We start from the raw sequence: 21,364 nt of genomic DNA on the forward strand, positions 1-21,364 counted from the left end.
AATTGGCTGACGAATTTCCTACATTGCAACAGTGATTGGACCTCACAAGGACTTCATGAGCTGTAAAGTGCTCTGGGACGTCCTGAGGTCGTGACAGCTGCTGTAGAAATGAAAGTCTTTCTTCTTTTTATAAAAAAATATCCCACCAACACCGACTCTCTGGACCCTCAGATTGGCTTCCTGGACAAGGTACTGCAGAGCGGGTGGAGTCTGGGCTACTGTACCTCAGCAAGTCAGTGAGTTCATGAGAGCAGGGGACTAAAGTGGATTGGGTGGGAGAAGAGAGAAGCGATATTCTGATTAACCTGAGTGTTGAATCTGGAGTCTGGCAAGCACTCGCTGTCGAAACTGCTGGCTCTGTCACCTTGTGTCTTTGAGTTCTGCCGGTCTTTCAGTGAGGTGCTTCTGGGCCGTCGCAGCTGTCGACTTTCTGATTTACTGAATGGGGGAGAAAAGAAGAATCACTTCAGTAATCCCCGAAGGAACAACCAGAACTGTCCTTGAATAATGAGAGCCTAGTATTAAATTACTGGTGCCCTCCATCGCCATTGTGGGTGCTTTTATATTGCAGGGGAAAGGCTTGGGATGATTCTGCGAGATCTAGTTAAAACAGGGGAGTCCAAACTGCGGCCAGTGGCCACATGCAGCTCTCATGCCCTGGCAGTCCAGTGCCAGCCCACAAATGCCCACTGGACTCAGTATTCACTGGCGCGCTCGTGACCGCAGTATGTACTATCTACAGGATGCACTGCAGCAAATCGCCAAAGTTATTTCAACAGCGCCTCCCAAACCCGCGACCTGCTCCGATAAAGACAACAGCAGTAATATAGCCGGAACAACACCACCTGCACGTTCCCCTCCAAGTCACACACCATCCCGACTTGGAAATATATCGGCCGTTCCTTCATCGTCGTTGGGTCAAAATCCTGGAACTCCCTTCCTAACAGCACTGTGGGAGAACCTTCACCACACGGACTGCAGCGGTTCAAGAAGGCGGCTCACCACCACCTTCTCAAGGGCAATTAGGGATGGGCAATAAATGCCGGCCTCGCCAGCGACGCCCACATCCCAACAACATATAACAAAAAATGTTGAAATCGCTGAAACTGACCATGGTGGGACCTGAAGTCACACCCTTTGGGTGTGAGTATGTGCCTCTAGCACATACCCGCTACACCACAACACCCTTGGATTTGGGACACATCTACCAGTGAGGCAACAGTGCCTTTCCATACTTCCAGGCCCAGGAAATTCAAACAGGAGAATCATAGAAGTGAGTTGATTGGGTTTCATGCTCTGGATTGTCAAGGTGTGAGGGCTGCATGTGCCCCACTGGCTGCAGTTTGGACACCCCTCCATTTAAGAGTTGTGCTTTTCCAGTTTCACAGTCAGGCCGACACGACTCCAGTCCGACACCGTGCGGTCATGATGCTCTCTGTAAGAGGTCTGAAAAGCTACTCAGTTCAGAGCAACAATAAATATGGTCTTGCCCATCCTGAGAAAAAAATAATAATAAAAAATAGCAATCGGAACAAGGTCAGCAATTTGAGATATGATTTAAAGTTCAGACGGTCCCCAGGCTCCAGGGGGACCCCATGTAACCCACAAAGACAAAAAAGCTCAGACATCCTGATTTTTTTTGATTCGTTCATGGGATGTGGGCATCGCTGGCGAGGCCGGCATTTATTGCCCATCTCTAATTGCCCTTGAGAAGGTGGTGGTGAGCCCCCTTCTTGAACCGCTACAGTCCGTGTGCTGAAGGTTCTCCCACAGTGCTGTTAGGTAGGGAGTTCCAGGATTTTGACCCAGCGACGATGAAGGAACGGCGATATATTTCCAAGTCGGGATGGTGTGTGACTTGGAGGGGAACGTGCAGGTGATGTTGTTCCCATGTGCCTGCTGCTCTTGTCTTTCTAGGTGGTAGAGGTCGCGGGTTTGGGAGGTACTGTCAGAGAAGCCTTGGCGAGTTGCTGCAGTGCATCCTGTGGATGGTACACACTGCAGCCACTGTGCGCCGGTGGTGGAGGGAGTGAATGTTTAGGGTGGTGGATGGGGTGCCAATCAAGCAGGCTGTTTTGTCCTGGATGGTGTCGAGCTTCTTGAGTGTTGTTGGAGCTGCACTCATCCAGGCAAGTGGAGAGTATTCCATCACACTCCTGACTTGTGCCTTGTACATGGTGGAAAGGCTTTGGGGAGTCAGGAGGTGAGTCACTCACCACAGAATACCCAGCCTCTGACCTGCTCTTGTAGCCACAGTATTTATATGGCTGGTCCAGTTAAGTTTCTGGTCAATGGTGACCCCCAGGATGTTGATGGTGGGAGATTCGGCGATGGTAATGCTATTGAATGTCAAGGGGAGGTGGTTAGACTCTCTCTTCTTGGAGATGGTCATTGCCTGGCACTTGTCTGGCGCGAATGTTACTTGCCACTTATGAGCCCAAGCCTGGATGTTGTCCAGGTCTTGCTGCATGTGGGCTCGGACTGCTTCATTATCTGAAGGGTTGCGAATGGAACTGAACACTGTGCAGTCATCAGCGAACATCCCCATTTCTGAACAGAAGAGGTTGATTAAACAAGTGATGAAAGGTGTTGTCGACAGTGCTATCAAGCGGCACTTGCTCACCAATAACCTGCTCACCGATGCTCAGTTTGGGTTCCGCCAGGACCACTCGGCTCCAGACCTCATTACAGCCTTGGTCCAAACATGGACAAAAGAGCTGAATTCCAGAGGTGAGGTGAGAGTGACTGCCCTTGACATCAAGGCAGCATTTGACCGAGTGTGGCACCAAGGAGCCCTAGTAAAATTGAAGTCAATGGGAATCAGGGGGAAAACTCTCCAGTGGCTGGAGTCATACCTAGCACAAAGGAAGATGGTAGTGGTTGTTGGAGGCCGATCATCTCAGCCCCAGGACATTGCTGCAGGAGTTCCTCAGGGCAGTGTCCTAGGCCCAACCATCTTCAGCTGCTTCATCAATGACCTTCCCTCCATCATAAGGTCAGAAATGGGGATGTTCGCTGATGATTGCACAGTGTTCAGTTACATTCACAACCCCTCAGATAATGAAGCAGTCCGAGCCTGCATGCAGCAAGACCTGGACAACATCCAGGCTTGGGCTCATAAGTGGCAAGTAACATTCGCGCCAGACAAGTGCCAGGTAATGACCATCTCCAACAAGAGTCTAACCACCTCCCCTTGACATTCAACGGCATTACCATCGCCGAATCCCCCACCATCAACATCCTGGGGGTCACCATTGACCAGAAACTTAACTGGACCAGCCATATAAATACTGTGGCTACAAGAGCAGGTCAGAGGCTGGGTATTCTGTGGCGAGTGACTCACCTCCTGACTCCCCAAAGCCTTTCATAAGAACATAATGATTATGAAAATAAATTAGCAAAAAATATAAAAACAGATAGCAAGAGTTTCTACAGTTATATAAAAAGAAAAAGGGTGGCTAAGGCAAACGTAGGTCCCTTAGAGGATGAGACCGGGAAATTAATGGTGGGAAACATGGAGATGGCAAAAATGCTGAACAAATATTTTGTTTCAGTCTTTACGGTAGAGGACACTAAGAATATCCCAACACTGGACAAACAGGGGGCTCTAGGCGGGGAGGAGCTAAATACGATTAAAATCACTAAGGAATTGGTACTCAGTAAATTAATGGGACTCAAGGCGGATAAATCCCCTGGACCTGATGGCTTACATCCGAGGGTCTTGAGGGAAGTGGCAGTCGGGATTGTGGATGCTTTGGTAATAATTTTCCAAAATTCTCTGGACTCGGCAAAGGTCCCGGCAGATTGGAAAACTGCTAATGTAACACCCTTATTTAAAAAGGGTAGTCGGCAGAAGGCTGGAAATTATAGACCAGTTAGCCTAACATCTGTGGTGGGTAAAATTTTGGAGTCTATTATTAAGGAGACAGTAGCGGAACATTTGGATAAACATAATTTAATAGGAGAAAGTCAGCATGGCTTTACGAAGGGGAAGTCATGTCTGACAAATTTGCTTGAGTTCTTTGAGGACATAACGTGCAGGGTGGATAAAGGGGAACCAGTGGACGTAGTGTATTTAGACTTCCAGAAGGCATTCGACAAGGTGCCACATAAAAGATTATTGCTCAAGATAAAGAATCACTGGATTGGGGGTAATATTCTGGCATGGGTGGAGGATTGGTTATCTAACAGGAAGCAGAAAGTTGGGATAAATGGTTCATTCTCGGACTGGCAACCAGTAGCCAGTGGTGTTCCGCAGGGGTCGGTGCTGGGTCCCCAACTCTTTACAATCTATATTAACGATTTGGAGGAGGGGACCGAGTGTAACATATCAAAGTTTGCAGATGATACAAAGATGGAAGGGAAAGTAGAGAGTGAGGAGGACATAAAAAACCTACAAGGGGATATGGACAGGCTGGGTGAGTGGGCGGAGATTTGGCAGATGCAATATAATATTGGAAAATGTGAGGTTATGCACTTTGGCAGGAAAAATCAGAGAGCAAGTTATTATCTTAATGGCGAGAAACTGGAAAGTACTGCAGGGCAAAGGGATCTGGGGGTCCTAGTGCAAGAAAATCAAAAAGTTAGTATGCAGGTGCAGCAGGTGATCAAGAAGGCCAAAGGAATGTTGGCTTTCATTGCGAGGGGGATAGAATATAAAAACAGGGAGGTATTGCTGCAGTTATATAAGGTATTGGTGAGACCGCACCTGGAATACTGCATACAGTTTTGGTCTCCATACTTAAGAAAAGACATACTTGCTCTCGAGGCAGTACAAAGAAGGTTCACTCGGTTAATCCCGGGGATGAGGGGGCGGACGTATGAGGAGAGGTTGAGTAGATTGGGACTCTACTCATTGGAGTTCAGAAGAATGAGAGGCGATCTTATTGAAACATATAAGATTGTGAAGGGGCTTGATCGGGTGGATGCGGTAAGGATGTTCCCAAGGATGGGTGAAACTAGAACTAGGGGGCATAATCTTAGAATAAGAGGCTGCTCTTTCAAAACTGAGATGAGGAGAAACTTCTTCACTCCGAGGGTAGTAGGTCTGTGGAATTTGCTGCCCCAGGAAGCTGTGGAAGCTACATCATTAAATAAATTTAAAACAGAAATAGACAGTTTCCTAGAAGTAAAGGGAATTAGGGGTTACGGGGAGCGGGCAGGAAATTGGACATGAATTTAGATTTGAGGTTCGGATCAGATCAGCCATGATCTTATTGAATGGCGGAGCAGGCTCGAGGGGCCGATTGGCCTACTCCTGCTCCTATTTCTTGTGTTCTTATGTTCTTATAACATAAGAAATAGGAGCAGGAGTAGGCCAATCGGCCCCTCGAGCCTGCTCCGCCATTCAATAAGATCATGGCTGATCTGATCCGAACCTCAAATCTAAATTCATGTCCAATTTCCTGCCCGCTCCCCATAACCCCTAATTCCACCATCTACAAGGCATAAGTCAGGAGTGTGATGGAATACTCTCCACTTGCCTGGATGAGTGCAGCTCCAACAACACTCAAGAAGCTCGACACCATTCAGGACAAAGTAGCCTGCTTGATTGGCACCCCATCCACCACCCTAAACATTCACTCCCTTCACCACCGGCGCAGTGGCTGCAGTGTGTACCATCCACAGGATGCACTGCAGCAACTTGCCAAGGCTTCTTCGACAGCACCTCCCACACCCGCGACCTCTACCCCCTAGAAGGACAAGAGCAGCAAGTACATGGGAACACCACCACCTGCACGTTCCCCCCCCAAGTCAACACACCATCCCGACTTGGAAATATATCGCCGTTCCTTCATCGTCGCTGGGTCAAAATCCTGGAACTCCCTTCCTAACAGCACTGTGGGAGAACCTTCACCACACGGACTGCAGCGGTTCAAGAAGGCGGCTCACCACCACCTTCTCAAGGGCAATTAGGGATGGGCAATAAATGCCGGCCTCGCCAGCGACGCCCACATCCCATGAATGAATAAAAAAAATCTGCTGCTGTATGTTCATCTTTATAGACAGGGGAAATTCAGTGGATATTATATACGAGAACTTTGGAAAGCTTTTTGACAAGGCTCCACAACTATAGTTAACAGTTTGGATCAGGGGTCACGGAATCGGAGGTAAGTGTGATACTGAACGGAAATATTTGAGGCAGAAGAGGAGCTGCGGTTGGGGGATACGGTGAGAAAGTGGGGTTGGGGGATACGGTGAGAAAGTGGGGTTGGGAGATACGGTGAGAAGGTGGGGTTGGGGGATACGGTGAGAAAGTGGGGTTGGGGATACGGTGAGAAAGTGAGGTTGGGGATACGGTGAGAAAGTGGGGTTGGGCAATACGGTGAGAAAGTGGGGTTGGGGATACGATGAGAAAGTGGGGTTGGGAGATACGGTGAGAAGGTGGGGTTGGGAGATACGGTGAGAGGGTGGGGTTGGGGGATACGGTGAGAGGGTGGGGTTGGGGGATACGATGAGAAAGTGGGGTTGGGAGATACGGTGAGAGGGTGGGGTTGGGAGATACGGTGAGAGGGTGGGGTTGGGGGATACGGTGAGAAGGTGGGGTTGGGAGATACGGTGAGAGGGTGGGGTTGGGGGATACGGTGAGAAGGTGGGGTTGGGAGATACGGTGAGAAGGTGGGGTTGGGAGATACGGTGAGAAGGTGGGGTTGGGGGATACGGTGAGAAGGTGGGGTTGGGAGATACGGTGAGAAGGTGGGGTTGGGAGATACGGTGAGAAAGTGGGGTTGGGGGATGCGGTGAGAAGGTGGGGTTGGGGGATACGGTGAGAAGGTGGGGTTGGGGGATACGGTGAGAAAGTGGGGTTGGGGGATACGGTGAGAAAGTGGGGTTGGGGATACGATGAGAAAGTGGGGTTGGGAGATATGGTGAGAAGGTGGGGTTGGGGGATACGGTGAGAAGGTGGGGTTGGGGGATACGGTGAGAAAGTGTGGTTGGGGGATATGGTGTGAAGGTGGGGTTGGGAGATACGGTGAGAAAGTGGGGTTGGGGTTTACGGTGAGAAAGTGGGGTTGGGAGATACGGTGAGAAGGTGGGGTTGGGGTTTACGGTGAGAAGGTGGGGTTGGGGGATACGGTGAGAAGGTGGGGTTGGGAGATACGGTGAGAAAGTGGGGTTGGGAGATACGGTGAGAAGGTGGGGTTGGGGGATACGGTGAGAAAGTGGGGTTGGGAGATACGGTGAGAAGGTGGGGTTGGGGGATACGGTGAGAAAGTGGGGTTGGGAGATACGGTGAGAAGGTGGGGTTGGGGGATACGGTGAGAAGGTGGGGTTGGGGGATACGGTGAGAAAGTGGGGTTGGGGGATACGGTGAGAAGGTGGGGTTGGGGGATACGGTGAGAAGGTGGGGTTGGGGGATACGGTGAGAAAGTGGGGTTGGGGATACGGTGAGAAGGTGGGGTTGGGGGATACGGTGAGAAAGTGGGGTTGGGGATACGGTGAGAAGGTGGGGTTGGGGGATACGGTGAGAAAGTGGGGTTGGGGTTTACGGTGAGAAGGTGGGGTTGGGGGATACGGTGAGAAGGTGGGGTTGGGGGATACGGTGAGAAAGTGGGGTTGGGGGATACGGTGAGAAGGTGGGGTTGGGAGATACGGTGAGAAGGTGGGGTTGGGGGATATGGTGAGAAGGTGGGGTTGGGAGATACGGTGAGAAAGTGGGGTTGGGAGATACGGTGAGAAAGTGGGGTTGGGGGATACGGTGAGAAGGTGGGGTTGGGGACACGGTGAGAAGGTGGGGTTGGGGATACGGTGAGAAAGTGGGGTTGGGAGATACGGTGAGAAAGTGGGGTTGGGGGATACGGTGAGAAGGTGGGGTTGGGAGATACGGTGAGAAGGTGGGGTTGGGGGATACGGTGAGAAGGTGGGGTTGGGAGATACGGTGAGAAGGTGGGGTTGGGGGATACGGTGAGAAAGTGGGGCTGGGGGATACGGTGAGAAGGTGGGGTTGGGGGATACGGTGAGAAGGTGGGGTTGGGGGATACGATGAGAAGGTGGGGTTGGGGATACGGTGAGAAAGTGGGGTTGGGGGATACGATGAGAAGGTGGGGTTGGGGATACGGTGAGAAAGTGGGGTTGGGGGATACGGTGAGAAGGTGGGGTTGGGGGATACGGTGAGAAAGTGGGGTTGGGGGATACGGTGAGAAAGTGGGGTTGGGGATACGGTGAGAAGGTGGGGTTGGGGGATACGGTGAGAAGGTGGGGTTGGGGGATACAGTGAGAAAGTGGGGTTGGGGGATACGGTGAGAAAGTGGGGTTGGGGGATACGGTGAGAAAGTGGGGTTGGGGGATACGGTGAGAAGGTGGGGTTGGGGGATACGGTGAGAAAGTGGGGTTGGGGGATACGGTGAGAAAGTGGGGTTGGGGGATACGGTGAGAAAGTGGGGTTGGGGGATACGGTGAGAAAGTGGGGTTGGGGGATACGGTGAGAAAGTGGGGTTGGGGGATACGGTGAGAAAGTGGGGTTGGGGATACGATGAGAAAGTGGGGTTGGGGGATACGGTGAGAAAGTGGGGTTGGGGATACGGTGAGAAGGTGGGGTTGGGGGATACGGTGAGAAGGTGGGGTTGGGGGATACGGTGAGAAAGTGGGGTTGGGGGATACGGTGAGAAAGTGGGGTTGGGGGATACGGTGAGAAAGTGGGGTTGGGGGATACGGTGAGAAAGTGGGGTTGGGGGATACGGTGAGAAAGTGGGGTTGGGGGATACGGTGAGAAAGTGGGGTTGGGGATACGATGAGAAAGTGGGGTTGGGGGATATGGTGTGAAGGTGGGGTTGGGGGATACGGTGAGAAAGTGGGGTTGGGGATACGATGAGAAAGTGGGGTTGGGGGATACGATGAGAAAGTGGGGTTGGGGATACGATGAGAAAGTGGGGTTGGGGATACGATGAGAAAGTGGGGTTGGGGGATACGGTGAGAAGGTGGGGCTGGGGGATACGATGAGAAGGTGGGGTTGGGGGATACGGTGAGAAAGTGGGGTTGGGGATACGATGAGAAGGTGGGGTTGGGGGATATGGTGTGAAGGTGGGGTTGGGGGATACGGTGAGAAGGTGGGGTTGGGGGATACGGTGAGAAAGTGGGGTTGGGGATACGATGAGAAGGTGGGGTTGGGGGATATGGTGTGAAGGTGGGGTTGGGGGATACGATGAGAAAGTGGGGTTGGGGATATGGTGTGAAGGTGGGGTTGGGGGATACGGTGAGAAGGTGGGGTTGGGGGATACGGTGAGAAAGTGGGGTTGGGGATACGATGAGAAGGTGGGGTTGGGGGATACGGTGTGAAGGTGGGGTTGGGGGATACGGTGAGAAAGTGGGGTTGGGGGATACGGTGAGAAGGTGGGGTTGGGGGATATGGTGTGAAGGTGGGGTTGGGGGATACGGTGAGAAAGTGGGGTTGGGGATACGGTGAGAAAGTGGGGTTGGGGATACGGTGAGAAGGTGGGGTTGGGGATACGGTGAGAAAGTGGGGTTGGGGATACGGTGAGAAGGTGGGGTTGGGGATACGGTGAGAAGGTGGGGTTGGGGGATACGGTGAGAAGGTGGGGTTGGGGGATACGGTGAGAAAGTGGGGTTGGGAATACGGTGAGAAAGTGGGGTTGGGGATACGGTGAGAAGGTGGGGTTGGGGGATACGGTGAGAAGGTGGGGTTGGGGATACGGTGAGAAGGTGGGGTTGGGGGATACGGTGAGAAAGTGGGGTTGGGGGATACGGTGAGAAAGTGGGGTTGGGGGATACGGTGAGAAGGTGGGGTTGGGGGATACGGTGAGAAAGTGGGGTTGGGGGATACGGTGAGAAAGTGGGGTTGGGGGATACGGTGAGAAAGTGGGGTTGGGGGATACGGTGAGAAAGTGGGGTTGGGGATACGATGAGAAAGTGGGGTTGGGGGATACGGTGAGAAAGTGGGGTTGGGGATACGATGAGAAAGTGGGGTTGGGGACACGGTGAGAAGGTGGGGTTGGGGGATACGGTGAGAAGGTGGGGTTGGGGGATACGGTGAGAAAGTGGGGTTGGGGGATACGGTGAGAAGGTGGGGTTGGGGGATATGGTGTGAAGGTGGGGTTGGGGGATACGGTGAGAAAGTGGGGTTGGGGGATACGGTGAGAAGGTGGGGTTGGGGGATACGGTGAGAAAGTGGGGTTGGGGATACGATGAGAAGGTGGGGTTGGGGGATATGGTGTGAAGGTGGGGCTGGGGGACACGGTGAGAAGGTGGGGTTGGGAGATACGGTGAGAAGGTGGGGTTGGGGATACGGTGAGAAAGTGGGGTTGGGGGATACGGTGAGAAAGTGAGGTTGGGGGATACGGTGAGAAGGTGGGGTTGGGGGATACGATGAGAAAGTGGGGTTGGGAGATACGGTGAGAAGGTGGGGTTGGGGGATACGGTGAGAAAGTGGGGTTGGGGGATACGGTGAGAAAGTGAGGTTGGGGGATACGGTGAGAAGGTGGGGTTGGGGGATACGGTGAGAAAGTGGGGTTGGGGGATACGGTGAGAGGGTGGGGTTGGGGGATACGGTGAGAAAGTGAGGTTGGGGGATACGGTGAGAAGGTGGGGTTGGGGGATACGGTGAGAAGGTGGGGTTGGGGGATACGGTGAGAAGGTGGGGTTGGGGGATACGGTGAGAAAGTGGGGTTGGGGATACGGTGAGAAGGTGGGGTTGGGGGATACGGTGAGAGGGTGGGGTTGGGGGATGCGGTGAGAGGGTGGGGTTGGGGGATACGGTGAGAGGGTGGGGTTGGGGGATACGGTGAGAGGGTGGGGTTGGGGATACGGTGAGAAGGTGGGGTTGGGGGATACGGTGAGAGGGTGGGGTTGGGGGATGCGGTGAGAAGGTGGGGTTGGGGGATACGGTGAGAAGGTGGGGTTGGGGGATGCGGTGAGAAAGTGGGGTTGGGGGATACGGTGAGAAGGTGGGGTTGGGGGATACGGTGAGAAGGTGGGGTTGGGGGATAGGGTGAGAAGGTGGGGTTGGGGGATACGGTGAGAGGGTGGGGTTGGGGGATACGGTGAGAAGGTGGGGTTGGGGGATACGGTGAGAAGGTGGGGTTGGGGGATACGGTGAGAAGGTGGGGCTGGGGGACACGGTGAGGAGGTCGGGCTGGGGGACACGGTGAGAAGGTGGGGTTGGGGGATACGGTGAGAAGGTCGGACTGGGGGACACGGTGACGAGGTCGGGCTGGGGGACACGGTGAAGAGGTCGGGCTGGGGGACACGGTGAGGAGGTCGGACTGCGGGACACGGTGAGAAGGTGGGGCTGGGGGACACGGTGAGGAGGTCGGGCTGGGGGATATGCTAAGTAGGTCTGTGGGTGGGGTGAGGATCTAACATAAAAGATGTGTGTTAGTTCGTTCTGATAGCCTTTTCCCGTTGATGAGTTTGTATTTCCTTACCTGGGCGACACGATAACCTGGGATTCTGTCTTAGTGATTTTCCCTAATGGTGGCAGCTTTTCGTTAGACGTTTCCCAGGTATTTACGTCCCCAGGTTTCACTTCTTCTTCTTCCAGTTCCTGTCAAGAAATCAGAGACACAAATTGCCAACAATACTGTAGACCGCGGACACTGCCGCCCACTATTCCAATCGTCCTTGTGACACAGGTCCCACCATCTGCTCCAGTTAGTCAGTCCACATAACCTGGGCCCCTCCATCCATCACAGCCTGTGGTCTGTGTCATACGGGCCACGTTTACCATGATTAGACTCTCATGGGCACCTTCGCACTGACCTTGGAGGCACTGGCTCAGGGATCCGTCAGTGGCTGCCTGTACTCACAAACGAGGGTGGCAGCATCCTCTTGATTGACGGATGCTGACACAGAGTGGACGTTTCTTCCTTCACTCAGCCAGAGGGCAGCTCTCGATCAACATCAGAGAGTTTCATTTCGTGTGTCATGGAGGTCCTCTCTCGCTGAGAGACATCTCCCGATATCTGGCCAACCTGCGAGGCTCCGATTAACAACTGGTTTCATTTCAATCTCCTGCATTTGATTTTCTTTCTGTTTCTCCCCTTTCTAAGTACTTTTTCTTGCTGGGGAAGGGACTGTGCCCAAGTTTTACTCTAGATATTGCAGCGCAGTGGGAATCATTTTCAGCTTCGACAAGGGTGAAAAGCAGTGGTACTGAATCAGCCGATTCTCCTTTCCATTGACCTCAGCCGGTTCTCGATGCCCCCCGACCCCCCGCTGAAGTTGAAAATACTGCGCCCCAGGTCACAGGATTACAGGACCCCGATTCTGCTGGAGGATCCGATCTGCAATCAGGTACGCTGGTGGAGATCCAGGGTTGGGTCTGCCAGCCCACCACCTGCTCTTGGACATTGTACTCACCAGAGCGACAGCCTCAACAGCAGCCTCTTCTTGCTGGCTGGTACTGGTCACATTCTTATTCTCTGGTGGAGAGTATTCTGCCTGTGGGAGGAGAGGAGGGGAGGGGAGGGGAGGGGAGGGGAGAGAACAGACAGCCACATTACCAGAGTGAATATACCATTTAAACCACTGCTCGTCCATCCTCCACTCCAGGCCTTCTTAAAACAAAACATCTTCATGTAATGGTGAAGATGAGTGTTTCAGATTCCAGGAGGCCAGTGTCTATGGGCTGGCTCCCTGATTTTACACTGCTCAATACGGCTCATAGACTCAGCTAAACATATCACAGTATGGAGCCAAGAATTACATTTCAATCCTCTGCTGGAGAATTCTCCCACAGGGTGAGGAGGGGACGAGGAGCTGAGTGCTAGGGTGACCATTTGAAAACGGATAACCTGGTTCCAGAGTGGCCATTTTGTTCATTGGAGACGCAGACAGGAAAGGTCAGTTTTCAAGGCCTGACTTTAGAGCAATGTTTTGCTCATTCATGAGTGAAACAGTTTCTTGCTTTGCATGTGCACTGATGGACGAGTTTCCATTCCTGTTTGTGTGGGTCCCTGACTACAGTAAATCCTACTGTCCCTTACGACAGTCCCTTATAGGGGGAGACTCACTGGGCTGGGAGTGAAAGACCATCAGTTACAGGGATTGACTCACTGGATTCGGACATCAGTCACAGGGATAGACTCACTGGATTGGGACATCAGTTACAGGGATAGACTCACTGGATTGGGACATCAGTCACAGGGATCGACTCACTGGATTGGGACATCAGTTACAGGGATAGACTCATTGGTTTGGAACATCAGTTACAGGGATAGACTCTCTGGATTGGAACGTCAGTTACAGGGATAGTCTCTCTGGATTGGGACATCAGTTACAGGGATAGACTCACTGGATTGGGACTTCAGTTACAAGGATAGACTCACTGGATTGGGACATCAATTGCAGGGATAGACTCTCTGGATTGGGACATCAGTTACAGGGATAGACTCTCTGGATTGGAACATCAGTTACAGGGGTAGACTCACTGGATTGGAACATCAGTTACAGGGGTAGACTCACTGGATTGGGACATCAGTTACAGGGGTAGACTCACTGGATTGGGACATCAGTTACAGGGATAGACTCACTGGATTGGGACATCAGTTACAGGGATAGACTCACTGGATTGGAACATCAGTTACAGGGATAGACTCACTGGATTGGGACATCAGTCACAGGGATAGACTCTCTGGATTGGGACATCAGTCACAGGGATAGACTCACTGGATTGGGACATCGGTTACAGGGATAGATTCACTGGATTGGAACATCAGTTACAGGGATAGACTCTCTGGATTGGGACATCAGTCACAGGGATAGACTCACTGGATTGGGACATCAGTTACAGGGATAGACTCACTGGATTGGAACATCAGTTACAGGGATAGACTCTCTGGATTGGGACATCAGTCACAGGGATAGACTCACTGGATTGGGACATCGGTTACAGGGATAGATTCACTGGATTGGAACATCAGTCACAGGAACAGACTCACTGGATTGGGATATCAGTTACAGGGATAGACTCACTGGATTGGGACATCAGTCACAGGGATAGACTCATTGGATTGGGACATCAGTTACAGGGATAGACTCATTGGTTTGGAACATCAGTTACAGGGATAGACTCTCTGGATTGGAACATCAGTTACAGGGATAGTCTCTCTGGATTGGGACATCAGTTACAGGGATAGACTCACTGGATTGGGACTTCAGTTACAAGGATAGACTCACTGGATTGGGACATCAATTGCAGGGATAGACTCTATGGATTGGGACATCAGTTACAGGGATAGACTGTCTGGATTGGAACATCAGTTACAGGGGTAGACTCACTGGATTGGGACATCAGTTACAGGGGTAGACTCACTGGATTGGGACATCAGTTACAGGGATAGACTCTCTGGATTGGGACATCAGTTACAGGGATAGACTCACTGGATTGGAACATCAGTTACAGGGATAGACTCACTGGATTGGGACATCAGTCACAGGGATAGACTCACTGGATTGGGACATCGGTTACAGGGATAGATTCACTGGATTGGAACATCAGTCACAGGGATAGACTCACTGGATTGGGATATCAGTTACAGGGATAGACTCTCTGGATTGGGACATCAGTTACAGGGATAGACTCTCTGGATTGGGACATCAGTTACAGGGATAGACTCACTGGATTGGGACATCAGTCACAGGAATAGACTCATTGGATTGGGACATCAGTTACAGGGATAGACTCACTGGATTGGGCCATCAGTTACAGGGATAGACTCACTGGATTGGGATATCAGTTACAGGGATAGACTCACTGGATTGGGACATCAGTCACAGGGATAGACTCATTGGATTGGGACATCAGTTACAGGGATAGACTCACTGGATTGGGACATCAGTTACAGGGATAGACTCACTGGATTGGGATATCAGTTACAGGGATAGACTCACTGGATTGGGACATCAGTTACAGGGATAGACTCACTGGATTGGGACATCAGTTACAGGAATAGACTCACTGGATTGGGATATCAGTTACAGGGATAGACTCACTGGATTGGGACATCAGTTACAGGGATAGACTCACTGGATTGGGACATCAGTTACAGGGATAGACTTACTGGATTGGGACATCAGTTACAGGGATAGACTCACTGGATTGGGACACCAGTTACAGGGATAGTCTCCCTGGATTGGGACATCTGTTACAGGGATAGACTCACTGGATTGGAACATCAGTTACAGTGGTAGACTCATTGGATTGGGACACCAGTTACAGGGATAGACTCATTGGATTGGGACATCAGTTACAGGGATAGACTCATTGGTTTGGAACATCAGTTACAGGGATAGACTCTCTGGATTGGAACATCAGTTACAGGGATAGTCTCTCTGGATTGGGACATCAGTTACAGGGATAGACTCACTGGATTGGGACTTCAGTTACAAGGATAGACTCACTGGATTGGGACATCAATTGCAGGGATAGACTCTCTGGATTGGGACATCAGTTACAGGGATAGACTCTCTGGATTGGAACATCAGTTACAGGGGTAGACTCACTGGATTGGGACATCTGTTACAGGGATAGACTCATTGGATTGGGACATCAGTTACAGGGATAGACTCACTGGATTGGGACACCAGTTACAGGGATAGTCTCCCTGGATTGGGACATCTGTTACAGGGATAGACTCATTGGATTGGGACATCAGTTACAGGGATAGACTCTCTGGATTGGGACATCAGTCACAGGAATAGACTCATTGGATTGGGACATCAGTTACAGGGATAGACTCACTGGATTGGAACATCAGTGACAGGAATCGACTCACTGGATTCGGATATCAGTTACAGGGATAGACTCTCTGGATTGGGACATCAGTCACAGGAATAGACTCACTGGATTGGGACATCAGTTACAGGGATAGACTCACTGGATTGGAACATCAGTTACAGGAATAGACTCACTGGACTGGGATATCAGTTACAGGGATAGACTCTCTGGATTGGGACATCAGTCACAGGGATAGACTCTCTGGATTGGGACATCAGTCACAGGGATAGACTCATTGGATTGGGACACCAGTTACAGGGATAGTCTCCCTGGATTGGGACATCTGTTACAGGGATAGACTCACTGGATTGGGACACCAGTTACAGGGGTAGACTCATTGGATTGGGACATCAGTTACAGGGATAGACTCACTGGATTGGGACATCAGTCACAGGGATAGACTCACTGGATTGAGACACCAGTTACAGGGATAGACTCACTGGATTGGGACACCAGTTACAGGGATAGACTCACTGGATTGGGACATCAGTTACAGGGATAGACTCACTGGATTGAGACACCAGTTACAGGGATAGACTCACTGGATTGAGACATCAGTTACAGGGATAGACTCACTGGATTGGGACATCAGTTACAGGGATAGACTCACTGGATTGGGACATCAGTCACAGGGATAGACTCACTGGATTGGGACATCAGTCACAGGGATAGACTCACTGGATTGGGACATCAGTCACAGGGATAGACTCACTGGATTGAGACATCAGTTACAGGGATAGACTCACTGGATTGGGACATCAGTCACAGGGATAGACTCAATGGATTGAGACATCAGTTACAGGGATAGACGCACTGGATTGGGACATCAGTCACAGGAATAGACTCACTGGATTGGGACATCAGTTACAGGGATAGACTCACTGGATTGGGACACCAGTTACAGGGATAGACTCACTGGATTGGGACACCAGTTACAGGGATAGACTCACTGGATTGGGACATCAGTTACAGGGGTAGACTCACTGGATTGGGACATCAGTTACAGGGATAGACTCACTGGATTGGGACATCAGTTACAGGGATAGACTCACTGGATTGGGACACCAGTTACAGGGGTAGACTCACTGGATTGGGACACCAGTTACAGGGATAGACTCTCTGGATTGGGACATCTGTTACAGGGATAGACTCACTGGATTGGGACATCAGTCACAGGAATGGACTCATTGGATTGGGACATCAGTTACAGGGATAGACTCTCTGGATTGGGACATCAGTTACAGGGATAGACTCACTGGATTGGGATATCAGTTGCAGGGATAGACTCTCTGGATTGGGACATCAGTCACAGGGATAGACTCATTGGATTGGGACATCAGTTACAGGGATAGACTCACTGGATTGGGCCATCAGTTACAGGGATAGACTCACTGGATTGGGATATCAGTTACAGGGATGGACTCACTGGATTGGGACATCAGTCACAGGAATAGACTCATTGGATTGGGACATCAGTTACAGGGATAGACTCACTGGATTGGGCCATCAGTTACAGGGATAGACTCACTGGATTGGGATATCAGTTACAGGGATAGACTCACTGGATTGGGATATCAGTGACAGGGATAGACTCATTGGATTGGGACATCAGTTACAGGGATAGACTCACTGGATTGGGACATCAGTTACAGGGATAGACTCACTGGATTGGGATATCAGTTACAGGGACAGACTCACTGGATTGGGACATCAGTTACAGGGATAGACTCACTGGATTGGGACATCAGTTACAGGAATAGACTCACTGGATTGGGATATCAGTTACAGGGATAGACTCACTGGATTGGGACATCAGTTACAGGGATAGACTCACTGGATTGGGACATCAGTTACAGGGATAGACTCACTGGATTGGGACATCAGTTACAGGGATAGACTCACTGGATTGGGACACCAGTTACAGGGATAGTCTCCCTGGATTGGGACATCTGTTACAGGGATAGACTCACTGGATTGGAACATCAGTTACAGTGGTAGACTCATTGGATTGGGACACCAGTTACAGGGATAGTCTCCCTGGATTGGGACATCTGTTACAGGGATAGACTCATTGGATTGGGACATCAGTTACAGGGATAGACTCACTGGATTGGGACACCAGTTACAGGGATAGTCTCCCTGGATTGGGACATCTGTTACAGGGATAGACTCACTGGATTGGGACACCAGTTACAGGGATAGTCTCCCTGGATTGGGACATCTGTTACAGGGATAGACTCATTGGATTGGGACATCAGTTACAGGGATAGACTCTCTGGATTGGGACATCAGTCACAGGAATAGACTCATTGGATTGGGACATCAGTTACAGGGATAGACTCACTGGATTGGAACATCAGTGACAGGAATAGACTCACTGGATTCGGATATCAGTTACAGGGATAGACTCTCTGGATGGGGACATCAGTCACAGCAATAGAATCATTGGATTGGGACATCAGTTACAGGGATAGACTCACTGGATTGGAACATCAGTTACAGGAATAGACTCACTGGACTGGGATATCAGTTACAGGGATAGACTCTCTGGATTGGGACATCAGTCACAGGGATAGACTCTCTGGATTGGGACATCAGTCACAGGGATAGACTCATTGGATTGGGACACCAGTTACAGGGATAGTCTCCCTGGATTGGGACATCTGTTACAGGGATAGACTCACTGGATTGGGACACCAGTTACAGGGGTAGACTCATTGGATTGGGACATCAGTTACAGGGATAGACTCACTGGATTGGGACATCAGTCACAGGGATAGACTCTCTGGATTGAGACACCAGTTACAGGGATAGACTCACTGGATTGGGACACCAGTTACAGGGATAGACTCACTGGATTGGGACATCAGTTACAGGGATAGACTCACTGGATTGAGACACCAGTTACAGGGATAGACTCACTGGATTGAGACATCAGTTACAGGGATAGACTCACTGTATTGGGACATCAGTTACAGGGATAGACTCACTGGATTGGGACATCAGTCACAGGGATAGACTCACTGGATTGGGATATCAGTTACAGGGATAGACTCACTGGATTGGGACATCAGTCACAGGGATAGACTCATTGGATTGGGACATCAGTTCCAGGGATAGACTCACTGGATTGGGCCATCAGTTACAGGGATAGACTCACTGGATTGGGATATCAGTTACAGGGATGGACTCACTGGATTGGGACATCAGTCACAGGAATAGACTCATTGGATTGGGACATCAGTTACAGGGATAGACTCACTGGATTGGGCCATCAGTTACAGGGATAGACTCACTGGATTGGGACACCAGTTACAGGGATAGACTCACTGGATTGGGACATCAGTTACAGGGGTAGACTCACTGGATTGGGACATCAGTTACAGGGATAGACTCACTGGATTGGGACATCAGTTACAGGGATAGACTCACTGGATTGGGACATCAGTTACAGGGATAGACTCACTGGATTGGAACATCAGTTACAGGAATAGACTCACTGGACTGGGATATCAGTTACAGGGATAGACTCTCTGGATTGGGACATCAGTCACAGGGATAGACTCTCTGGATTGGGACATCAGTCACAGGGATAGACTCATTGGATTGGGACACCAGTTACAGGGATAGTCTCCCTGGATTGGGACATCTGTTACAGGGATAGACTCACTGGATTGGGACACCAGTTACAGGGGTAGACTCATTGGATTGGGACATCAGTTACAGGGATAGACTCACTGGATTGGGACATCAGTCACAGGGATAGACTCACTGGATTGAGACACCAGTTACAGGGATAGACTCACTGGATTGGGACACCAGTTACAGGGATAGACTCACTGGATTGGGACATCAGTTACAGGGATAGACTCACTGGATTGAGACACCAGTTACAGGGATAGACTCACTGGATTGAGACATCAGTTACAGGGATAGACTCACTGGATTGGGACATCAGTTACAGGGATAGACTCACTGGATTGGGACATCAGTCACAGGGATAGACTCACTGGATTGGGACATCAGTCACAGGGATAGACTCACTGGATTGGGACATCAGTCACAGGGATAGACTCTCTGGATTGAGACATCAGTTACAGGGATAGACTCACTGGATTGGGACATCAGTCACAGGGATAGACTCAATGGATTGAGACATCAGTTACAGGGATAGACGCACTGGATTGGGACATCAGTCACAGGAATAGACTCACTGGATTGGGACATCAGTTACAGGGATAGACTCACTGGATTGGGACACCAGTTACAGGGATAGACTCACTGGATTGGGACACCAGTTACAGGGATAGACTCACTGGATTGGGACATCAGTTACAGGGGTAGACTCACTGGATTGGGACATCAGTTACAGGGATAGACTCACTGGATTGGGACATCAGTTACAGGGATCGACTCACTGGATTGGGACACCAGTTACAGGGGTAGACTCACTGGATTGGGACACCAGTTACAGGGATAGACTCACTGGATTGGGACACCAGTTACAGGGATAGACTCTCTGGATTGGGACATCTGTTACAGGGATAGACTCACTGGATTGGGACATCAGTCACAGGAATGGACTCATTGGATTGGGACATCAGTTACAGGGATAGACTCTCTGGATTGGGCCATCAGTTACAGGGATAGACTCACTGGATTGGGATATCAGTTACAGGGATAGACTCACTGGATTGGGACATCAGTCACAGGGATAGACTCATTGGATTGGGACATCAGTTACAGGGATAGACTCACTGGAGTGGGCCATCAGTTACAGGGATAGACTCACTGGATTGGGATATCAGTTACAGGGATGGACTCACTGGATTGGGACATCAGTCACAGGAATAGACTCATTGGATTGGGACATCAGTTACAGGGATAGACTCACTGGATTGGGCCATCAGTTACAGGGATAGACTCACTGGATTGGGATATCAGTTACAGGGATAGACTCACTGGATTGGGACATCAGTGACAGGGATAGACTCATTGGATTGGGACATCAGTTACAGGGATAGACTCACTGGATTGGGACATCAGTTACAGGGAGACTCACTGGATTGGGATATCAGTTACAGGGATAGACTCACTGGATTGGGACATCAGTTACAGGGATAGACTCACTGGATTGGGACATCAGTTACAGGAATAGACTCACTGGATTGGGATATCAGTTGCAGGGATAGACTCACTGGATTGGGACATCAGTTACAGGGATAGACTCACTGGATTGGGACATCAGTTACAGGGATAGACTCACTGGATTGGGACATCAGTTACAGGGATAGACTCACTGGATTGGGACACCAGTTACAGGGATAGTCTCCCTGGATTGGGACATCTGTTACAGGGATAGAATCACTGGATTGGAACATCAGTTACAGTGGTAGACTCATTGGATTGGGACACCAGTTACAGGGATAGTCTCCCTGGATTGGCACATCTGTTACAGGGATAGACTCATTGGATTGGGACATCAGTTACAGGGATAGACTCACTGGATTGGGACACCAGTTACAGGGATAGTCTCCCTGGATTGGGACATCTGTTACAGGGATAGACTCAATGGATTGGGACACCAGTTACAGGGATAGTCTCCCTGGATTGGGACATCTGTTACAGGGA

General features: G+C 50.6%; 1 protein-coding gene across 1 annotated transcript in view; it reads right to left on the bottom strand.

Moving 5' to 3' along the window:
- The window catches only part of si:ch211-126j24.1 (phosphofurin acidic cluster sorting protein 2), a gene marked incomplete at its 3' end in the record, with an annotated part of 536,875 nt that overhangs the window by 112,401 nt on the left and 403,110 nt on the right, over positions 1–21,364 (bottom strand). Inside the window, exons 11-13 of the mRNA XM_067977559.1 lie at positions 12,316–12,396; positions 11,382–11,500; positions 306–438 (exon numbers count right to left, since the gene is read on the bottom strand). Of these exons, the coding sequence (XP_067833660.1) occupies positions 306–438; positions 11,382–11,500; positions 12,316–12,396 (333 nt within the window). The remainder of the gene's footprint in view (positions 1–305; positions 439–11,381; positions 11,501–12,315; positions 12,397–21,364) is intronic.

The sequence above is a fragment of the Heptranchias perlo genome, unplaced genomic scaffold, assembly GCF_035084215.1.
Source record: "Heptranchias perlo isolate sHepPer1 unplaced genomic scaffold, sHepPer1.hap1 HAP1_SCAFFOLD_160, whole genome shotgun sequence".
NCBI classification, from domain to species: Eukaryota; Metazoa; Chordata; class Chondrichthyes; order Hexanchiformes; family Hexanchidae; genus Heptranchias; species Heptranchias perlo.